The sequence below is a fragment of the Mus pahari genome, chromosome 16, assembly GCF_900095145.1.
Source record: "Mus pahari chromosome 16, PAHARI_EIJ_v1.1, whole genome shotgun sequence".
Classification (NCBI taxonomy): Eukaryota; Metazoa; Chordata; class Mammalia; order Rodentia; family Muridae; genus Mus; species Mus pahari.
In genome coordinates this window covers 61,228,228-61,238,303 of record NC_034605.1, presented here as the reverse complement: position 1 = coordinate 61,238,303, position 10,076 = coordinate 61,228,228, and the positions used below count along the sequence as shown (strand labels likewise).

General features: G+C 45.4%; 1 protein-coding gene across 1 annotated transcript in view; it reads left to right on the top strand.

The window, feature by feature from the left end:
- Slc28a3 (solute carrier family 28 member 3) overlaps positions 1-8,234 on the top strand; it is a 58,398-nt gene extending 50,164 nt beyond the window's left edge. The window contains exons 14-18 of the mRNA XM_021215906.1: positions 240-437; positions 4,368-4,449; positions 5,237-5,335; positions 5,568-5,679; positions 8,103-8,234. Coding sequence (XP_021071565.1) covers positions 240-437; positions 4,368-4,449; positions 5,237-5,335; positions 5,568-5,679; positions 8,103-8,229 — 618 coding nt within the window. The 3' untranslated portion in view covers positions 8,230-8,234. The remainder of the gene's footprint in view (positions 1-239; positions 438-4,367; positions 4,450-5,236; positions 5,336-5,567; positions 5,680-8,102) is intronic.
- Positions 8,235-10,076: the final 1,842 nt, after the last annotated feature.

The window sequence follows — 10,076 nt, the reverse complement described above, 5'->3', positions numbered from 1 at the left end:
TTGAAATGTAAATAAAGAAAATAATAATTTAAAAAAAAAGAGGAAAAAAATAGAGTCGTGTATCTGTTGGCATCACCACATGGAAATCAAGCCTTAACACAAACCTGTTGAGGACGAACATAAAGATGGGCAACTGAATGTGTCCAGAAGAGCAGGGACAACCCTATCACCAAGGTGGGTGTGACAGAATTCGAGGCAAATCACTGTTTAATAAGTGTTACCACTTCTGTCTCTTGCAGCTCATTTGCTCCTACATCTTCATGCCCTTCTCCTTCATGATGGGAGTCGACTGGCAAGACAGCTTTATAGTCGCCAAACTCATAGGTTACAAGACATTCTTCAATGAATTTGTGGCTTACGACCACCTCTCAAAATTAATCAATTTGAGGAAAGCAGCTGGACCGAAATTTGTGAATGGCGTGCAGCAATATATGTCAGTACGTATAGTTCTTTATGTCTGTATCCTATATGTTGTATAATTAATTCTTCATCAGATAGATACATCATGACAATATATGTTGGTACGTATAATTCTTCATGTCTATATTCTATATGTCGGTACATGTAATTCTTATCACATAGATACACTGTAACTTGGTGTATAGCAATATATGTCCATTATTATAATTCTTATTACATAGCTACACTGTGACTTGTTCTTCTGTCTGTCTGTAACTTGAGTGTCTCTTGTAGATCTCATGATGAGCACAGCATAATCTTCAGTCATGTTATCTTGACCATGTGATATTTGTGTGGAGAGAGAAAGGGGAGAGAGAGTGGGGGAAACTTAAAAATGGAAGTAGACACAGACCTGGGGTCACATGAGCTAGGACATCAAAGCTTTATGAGATATCATCTGTGCCTAAGGCAACAGCTCAGAGGCCATCACAGGCCCTGTGCTAGTTACCCAAGGTAAGCCATGTAAGATGAGGAAGGTTCATCTTGGCTCATGATTTCAGCTCATGATCCACTGGCCTTGTTGTTTTCTGTACAAAGCGGTACATCAACTGGATGTGTATAGCTGAGTAGGATTAGCCACCACAGAGCAGCTGGGGAGTAGAAAGGAAGAGGAGGGGACAGAGTCCCAATGTCCCCCTCAAGGGTGTGGTCCTAACTTCCTTTCCTGGACTTGACCTCCTGTCCTAGCTTGCTTTCCTGTTGCTATGATAAAAACCATAACCAAAAAAACATAGGAAAGAAAATGTTTATTTCAGTTTATACTTATAGGCTAGTTCATCACTGAGAGAAGCCAAGGGAAGGAACATGGAGACAGAGACTAAGGAAGAACCCTGTTTATCAGCTTGTTCACAGCCTCACATTCAGCTACCATTTTTTACACAGCCCAGGCCCACCTGCATAGGAATGGTACCGCCCATAGTGGACTGAGCCTTCCTACATCAATTAGCAATGAAGAAAATAAACATACTGCAGGCCAACTGATACAGGCAATTCTTCAGTTGAGGTCCCATCTTCCCAGGCAAGGGTATGTCACATTGAAAAGATTAGCCATCACCTCCTAAAGATTCTGTCATCTCCCACCATCAATACAGAGAGAGGTCTTTGGAGAATATTCAGGGGCCCAATATGGCAGGTCTTACCTTTTTGGAGCTGACAGCTGATCATGAAGGCCTCTTCTAGCATCATGATCTCTAAAAAACTGACCGCATGTCACTCTGAGCCTCTACATCCTCAAAAGATAACAAAAAGGCACAGTTACTACTGTGTAAGGGAGGAGGGAAGATAAAACACTTATGTCTGTGATTGGAACCTTGGGGCAGTCACCCAGCAATCATGCAAAGAGGCACTTATATCTCCTTAGGCTTTGATGAACCAAGGAACTTAACTTGGCTGAAGACATATTTGTAGCCAAGGCACCAATTCATTTCCCTCTAAAGATCTGAACTGTCTCATAAAGAAACTAAGAAATGGACATTTCTGACCATCCCTGTCCCTCTCTGAAATGACCCTTTTGGAGTCAATGTCCCCCCGGCTTTGAAGCACATTGCCCAGTATTGAGATACTCAACCCAAAGGTCACCACTTAACCTCCTGGACTCTCAAAGACCAAACATATGGATATTATAAGTGATCCCACCTCCCCAAGAGGATCTTCACATGAATGATTTTGTGGTGGGGGGCACTGTGCCCCTCAAATCTGCTAGGAACAGACTTTGTGGGTTTTCTGCCCTTGCTGTTCATCTTTCAGGGAATATAACAGTGGGACTTGGCCAACTATCTCCATTGTTTGGATGCCACCTAAACCAGCTTGTTTCCCTGCCCAAAGCAAACAATAAGCTAAATTAACTGACATGTTTTCTGCCTCCCCATTGCCAGGAGAAAGTGTGCTTTTGTTAATGAGCAAAGCAAGCTGCCAGTTCTGGCAGTGCTAACCAGTTCTCTGAAAAGCCTGTTGGGGAGGAGGAGCCCCAACTGTAGAGATGACCCCATCTGGGAGTGAGTCCAGCCGAAGGCAGGCACACAGGGCATGCATGGAAACAATCCAGAGGCCTTTGCTGTTGTGGAGTCTCAGTGGGAAAAGCAAGTTGCTCCAAATTTCATAGCATCTTGGCTCACACACAGGAGGCTGTTGTCTTCCTAGCTCAGCCCGTCTTGTTCTACTTGACAAAAGAAAGTGGCTTCATCCCAGCCTCCCTTTAGACTTCTTTTTTTGTTTGTTTGTTTGTTTGTTTGTTTTGTTTTTTTGTTTTTTTCGAGACAGGGTTTCTCTGTATAGCCTTGGCTGTCCTGGAACTCAGTCTGTAGACCAGGCTGGCCTCGAACTCAGAAATCCGCCTGCCTCTGCCTCCCAAGTGCTGGGATTAAAGGCATGCGCCACAACGCCCGGCTCCTTTTGGACTTCTGATAAAACCATACACAGCCACGACTGCACACCACACACGCACATGCACACACATACACACACACACACACACACACACACACACCACAATCACTGTCACTGTCAGGTCACAGCTGATTGGGCTGTACCCCTTGAAATGTCAGGTGTCTCCTATGTGGTCTGGGTCTGGTGCTGCATCTTTTCCTCAATGGAAACCCACTGTTTTATACAATGTGGAGTAACTCAGAGCAGCCCTTCAGCCTGACCTCAGTCATACCTTTGCCAGACTGGATGTGCCCACTGAATCTGCAGAAACTTCTGGACTCAGTTCTTTAGCCACTCATCAGGCTGTGCAGCCCATGTAGCCCCCTTAAGGAGGAGCAGAGCCCTCTCGTCTTCAGAAAGGACGCCCACTCTTATATTTCCAAATGGGCACCCACACATTCTCCTGGAGTGGCTCAGCTGAAGAACAAAGGCAGGCACGCAGGACGGCAGATTGTAAGGAAGTGCCTGTGACAGCCCAAAGCTTCCTGTTTCCTGACATAATTAACTTCCCTCGAGGTCCTTAAAAGACGATGCCCCTGTCCCCCTCCACATCTCCCCTCCAAAGGCCTATAGGCAACTAATGATCTTTTTCCCCCCACTGTAGATGTATTAATCAGTTTTCATTATTGTAACAAAATCCATGGGATGAATCAAAGGTTCACGGGGAACTGTTGTGGAGGGCTGTCCACGGCAGCTTTTAGAACAGCAGTGTTGACTCTGCTGGCTCACCAGGAGCGTGGATCGTTCATCACAGCAATGCAATGCATAAGCATCCCAGATGCTTTACATCCTAGGCACACTTAGTATATATAGCATACAGTCAGTTCCTTTTTATTTCAGCTCTTTCGTTAACTGACAAAATACCTAAAATAAATCAATTTAAGATTTATTTTGGCTCTCTGTGTAGCGCTTGGCACTTCCCTGGTGACAAATGTTGAACATCTTTCCATATGTTTACTGCCCACTTATATACCTTTTGTAGCAATGTATCTAAAACTCGGGTAGTCAAATTGTTTAATTATAGCAGCTCTTTATATATGCTAAGTAAGTCCATTGTCAGACAAACATCATGTAAATATTTTCCGGGACTAACTTCTTATCTCCAGAAACTAGCACTATGTATGGTATAATACAGCAGGTGATAAATCACATGCAATATTAGAAGTGATTAATAAACAGGAAGTAGCATTTTTAGATATCAAGGTCACTAACTCCCAGTCTGTTGTGAAGTGGTCCTTAAATCTACATTCCCTCAAAAATCAAAGAACAAGGGGAATGGCCAATTGTTATCTGAGAGTTGACAGTGTACATCTATTCATAGACATCCGTCTGTAGCCAGTGAAGCCTGGCTGGGATCTCTGAAGGTGGGTCAGATTGAGTACAGACCGGGTGGGTCAGATCAAGTACAGACCGGGTGGGTCAGATCACTTACAGACCGGGTGGGTCAGATCGCGTACAGACCTGTGTTTGATGCTTGCTTGCAGATTCGCTCTGAGACCATCGCAACCTATGCCCTCTGTGGTTTTGCCAACTTTGGTTCCCTAGGAATTGTGATCGGCGGACTTAGTAAGTGAAAAGGACACTCCTCAACAGCAGATGCGACTTCTGCCAGTCCCTCCTGCTCTGTAGTGCTGTGTCAGGCCTCCTGCTCTGCAATGCTGTGTCAGAGACAATGGCTCCTCAACAGTAGTTACATCCTCTAGGGTCCATGTTTAAGTCCTGCTCTGGAATGCAGTTTTCCTATGTATACTCAAAAACTCAAGACAAATATGAACATGCATACACTTCTCCCAAGCCAATGATAACATCAGACACTTGTTACTAATGCCCATAGATTTATAACAGTCATCTGAAGGGGAAGGCTTGGGGCATCATGGGTGTTCACTATAGAACATGCTGCTATCGATTACTGATGTCTGCCTTGGATATAGACATAGATGGTGGCAGCTAACTTTAGACATCATCTCATTGATTGGTTCTTCCTGGTGACCCATTGGCTTTGCTGTGTTCTCTGTGCTCTGTGGGTCCCTTTGGTTTATTTTTTTTTTAAGATTTATTTATTTATTATATGTAAGTACACTGTAGCTGTCTTCAGACACTCCAGAAGAGGGTGTCAGATCTTGTTACAGATGGTTATGAGCCACCATGTGGTTGCTGGGATTTGAACTCGGGACCCTCGGAAGAGCAGTTGGGTGCTCTTACCCACTGAGCCATCTCACCAGCCCCCTGGTTTAATCTTTTGACTTGTCTCTTTTTAACTGCCCAGGAGGGAGTTCAGCCACCAAAGAATTATCAGAAGCTACAGATTTTGGTCTCTAACCAACCTAATCTCAAACACCCCTTTCTCCTCCAGCATCCATAGCGCCATCCAGAAAGCGAGACATCGCCTCTGGAGCCATGAGAGCCCTGATTGCTGGCACCATTGCCTGCTTCATGACAGCCTGCATCGCAGGTACAGCGTCCACCCCTCCTGTCCCGGGTGCTCACGGGATGGAAGCTTCCAGGGAGACAGGCTTCCAGGCTGCATACCCAGCATATGCTGCAGCAGAAAGCTGAGAGTCGGAGCCGGGCTCAGCAGGCTGTGGAGCAGGATGTGTGGGGCGGGGTAGAGAAGCTGAGAACAGAAGGGGAGTTCTGGGATCTCGTTAAATGATGACAGCAAACAGCACTCTGTTCCTTTCCAGGCATCCTCTCTGAAACCCCGGTAGATATCAACTGCCATCACGTTCTAGAGAACGGCAAAGTACTCAGCAACACAACCGAAGTGGTGTCTTGCTGCCAAAATCTGTTCAACAGGTATTCTTACGGTCTTTACGTAATGGTCAGATCGAACCGTTTGTACTTTTCCTGGGGGAGATGGGAACAAATATGTGTTTACCCCAGATAGGGAGCCGACAGTTCTTTACAGCCCCGCTTGGTGAGCCAGTGAGACTACTGGGCTCCCAAAGTGTGGGTAGCCCCCAAATGGGTGTTATCAGTGGAAAATCTCACACAACACTGATGACTTGCCAAAGCTGTGTCATAGAGTCCCGCCTCCAGCTAATCTTCCATCTGCTGCATATTCTAGACCCTTCCAAGATCGCATGCGGTTGGGAGGTAGGAAGCAGTAGGTATAACCCCAGGGTAAGGCCTCTCGACCTTCCTCAACCATCTTCTTGTAGAGAATGCTAATTATCCCCGGAACATTTTTCCATAGACCTGGCTACCACGGTATTCATTCACTTATTTGGTTGCCGTGACTACTGAGCCAAGCCTACCTCTGTTCCGTGATGGTGAGCAGACGGGCAGAGAGTGTGCTCCTGTTGTATCTGGAGCAAACAGCCTTACTGGAATCTCAGCATGAAGACCACACTCATTTGTTTTCATTACCCCCTTCACTGTTTACCCTTCGAGAAAACAGCCTTGCATCTTACCTTGTCAGATATGAGTGGATAACCAGAAACTAAAACACTTTCCTAGGCTGCTCATGAGTGTATAGTACAAACCCCTCTGCGTTACAGTAACGCTCGGGGTGAACAAGCTCACTTAAACCTGGAGATCCCCGTGTAAGCTGAGCACAATCCTAGTTTTCCTTTGCATTTGACACAACGAGGCCTTAAGGAAGCTCTGTCTATTAGCCCCAGCATGATCAAGGCCAGAACTTCAAGCCCATCCACAAAGCCATCCTCACTCTGGGCTCACCTCAGATCCCCAGTTCTAGTGACCTCGGACATGTGTAGTGTACTATTTATCACAGAGAAAAGTGGAGCAGCTTCAAGGGACAGCAGTGGGCCTTGGCCAACCTACTAAGTTTTGTGTTTGTGCTATTGTTTAAAAGTCCTTTCCCAGGGGGTGTTTTCCTGTTCAGGTGATTGGCAGGCCTGTTTAGACCTGGGACAATGCTTTGTTCTTCACAGAAAGCCTTTAGCAGTAAAGACATTAGCGTCTTCTGGGAAGTTTACCATGTCCCATCTGTGCCCGGGGGTCAGGGAGAGGACTCAGACCCCAGTCGAGACCCCAGTCGAGACCACAGAGAATGTAACAGAACACAACTGAAGAAAGAAAAGAAAAAACAATCTGAAAACACAGCCATGCTTCCCCAGGAATTGCCTTCTGTCCATCCATTGGCTAATAGCAGCAGACCCCGCGGCCGCAGCCTGCAGACCCATCTGATCTGTAACTCCCCTTTAGTACAGCATATTCAAAAAAATTTTTTTAAAAGATGTATTTATTGTATGTACATAAGTACACTATAGCTGTCTTCAGACACCAGAGGAGGGCATCAGATCCGTTACAGGTAGTTGTCAGCTAGGAATTGAACTCGGGACCTCTGGAAGAGCAGAGGTGCTCTTAACCACTGAGCCACCTCTCCAGCCCAGCATGTTCAAACTTAAGCCGGTGTGTGCAGTTGTGAAAGGTCACGTACCTTTGCCTGTCACTAATTTTCACTTGCAAAATTTAGTTGTTCCGTGACAAAGGAGGTAGGGTAGAGACTGATTTTGTGGGATGGAATCCAGCCTCGATGACCTCACGGTGGCTGTTTTCTAACTAGCTACCTACCTTTTTTTTTTTTTTTTTTTCCTTTAAACTGCATCATTTTTCAAAGAATGAAGGTGTCCCTGACAGCATGGTGGAGGGCAAAGATGGGTGAGAGGCTAGGTGATCCCTGTCAGCCATTTCTACCCTCTAGTTTCTATCTGCAAAATCAATGCCTTCACTCCACTTCTTTTTATTCACGTGCAAATTAATATTTTTTAAGGTTTTGGGTTTGTTTAATAAGTATGTATAAGCATGTATTTCTGTGCACTGAGTGCATGCAGTGCCCATTGAGGCCAGAAGAGGGCACCAGAAGCCCCAGGATTGGAGTTACAGACAGTTGTGAGCTGCTCTGTGGGTCAAGGGAATTGAACCTAGGTCCTCTAGGACAGCCAGTGCACTTAACTGCCTAGTCATGGGTTCAGCCCATGTGCAGGTGCCTTTTTATTTTTCGTTTGTTATTTTTGGAAGAATTAGTTCTACCCTGTCATTGCTATTCTGAAAGAAACAGTGGGAGTCTTTGGGGCCACCCAGAATCTGAGAACCAAAACCAACCGTCAGGAGTCTCTGTCTTAAACCCACCTACCTAGACTGGAAACAAGGGAACCAGCTTCCTGTCCTGTACCATTTCCAGCGCGCCCTTGTCTATTCCCCTTCTGCTCCTACCTAAGGCCCAGCTAATGAGTTCATTCTGCCTCCACCAGCACGGTTGCCAAGGGACCAAATGACGTGGTCCCAGGAGGAAACTTCAGCCTCTATGCTTTGAAGAGCTGCTGCAACCTGCTGAAACCACCAACGCTGAGCTGCGATTGGATCCCTAATAGATTGTGATCTCAGCCATGTGCCCAGTGGGATTCTGCGTGCGGATGCTGGATTTCCTGCTCCGGAGGGGATAGATAACTCCGTCGTGGACTCAGACTTAATGGCAAAGGAAGAGCAAAGTCAGGAGTGAGTCCTCCGGAGCTACAGAGTCTCCCTTCTCCTTCTCTCCTTAGCGCACCCTCTCTACATGGAGAACTAGGATGATGTCCCTAGCTGAGGTGTGATCCTAAGCCCCAACAATATTTTCTGACTTTATATTTTTCAAGGCATTTCATGAAAAAATATACATGTGTATGAACACAAATATATACACATATGTGTATATATATATATATACACATATACACACCTATATAATAGTATATATCTGTATATATACCAATATATATGGTAGTTCCCAGCAACTGAGCCACATAGATAGATAGATAGATAGATAGATAGATAGATAGATAGATAGATAGATAGATAGATAGATAGATAGATAGATGTGTGTGTGTGTATGATAGTCCCCAATAGTTGGGCTCAGCTGTCTCTTCATATGGTGTTCCAAGTACACCAGAGCAATGTGCTTTAAACACATCTCAGACAAGGTCATTCCACCCTCACTCAAGGTCATCTGAAATACCTTCAACTTGAATCTCATGTGAAAGAGGGCTATTCTGCAATGACCCATTCATTGGTTACCCTCCAGAAGTTTCTCATAGATCAAGAGTCCTTCAGAAAAGCATGCAGGACATATGAAAGCCAATACTTAAGTCCATAAATATAGAGACTTGTAAGCAGCCAGCTTCCATCAACCCATGCTGCAGAGCGCCCCGCTATCTTCAACATCTTACAAATCTTTTACAGATATGCTTGAAATGCTCAGTTTCAAGATTCTAAGTCCCCTCAACCTCAGAGGCTTATAAGCAGTTGTCCTCATCTTTTTAAAGTTAACATTGTATTTTTTGAATGAATATCTTTTATTCTTTGGCAATTTTACACATGTGTATAATGTACTTTGATTGTATCTACCCCTAACTCCCACTGCCGCCACCCTCCTTGACACCCCTCAGCTTGTCCCCACCTCATCTTCTTGTCCTCTCCTCTCTGTTTTGTAACTTACTGAGTCTAAGGCTGCCTGCCACGATGTTGCCTGGCGCTGTTGGCGCTATCTTGTGGGAGTGACCATTTCTTCTGTAACACTGAGTCTAAGGCTGCCTGCCACGATGTTGCCTGGCGCTGTTGGCTTGATCTTGTGGAAGTGACCATTTCTTCTGTATCTTACTGAGTCTAGGGCTGCCTGCCACAATGTTGCCTGGCACTGTTGGCGCTATCTTGTGGGAGTGACCATTTCTACTGTGAGCTCATGAGTGCAGAATCTATGTCCTGTCCGGAAGACAGCATCTCACAGCTCTTCCCCAGCCCCTGGCTCTCACATTCTTTCCTGCCATCTTGAGCGCTATTCCCTGTGCTGTGAGGAAGTTGATATAAATGTCCATCTGGGGGTTGAGCACTCTGTAATTGTGTATTCTCACGTTTATCAGCCATGAGTCGCTGCATTGTTAAAGTGGGGCTTAATCATGTGTGTTTTCAGTACCCTGGATAAAGAAGTGGCCCTTACATGGACTGACCTTAGGGAAACATGCAGAAACCATGTGGTAGCTCTTAACTTTTCTGCTAGGAGCCAGATTTGGTGCACACTCCTGTATCCCAGCTCTGGGAAACTGAGACAGGAAGATTATGAGCTCAAAACCTGCATAGGGTACAGAGCAAGAGTGTGTCTCCAAGCGGCAACAGCAAAACTGCCACAAGGTAATAACACTCTTCATGTCCACTCTGTGCTGTGAGCCAGAGGAAGTTCTGTGACAAGGAGG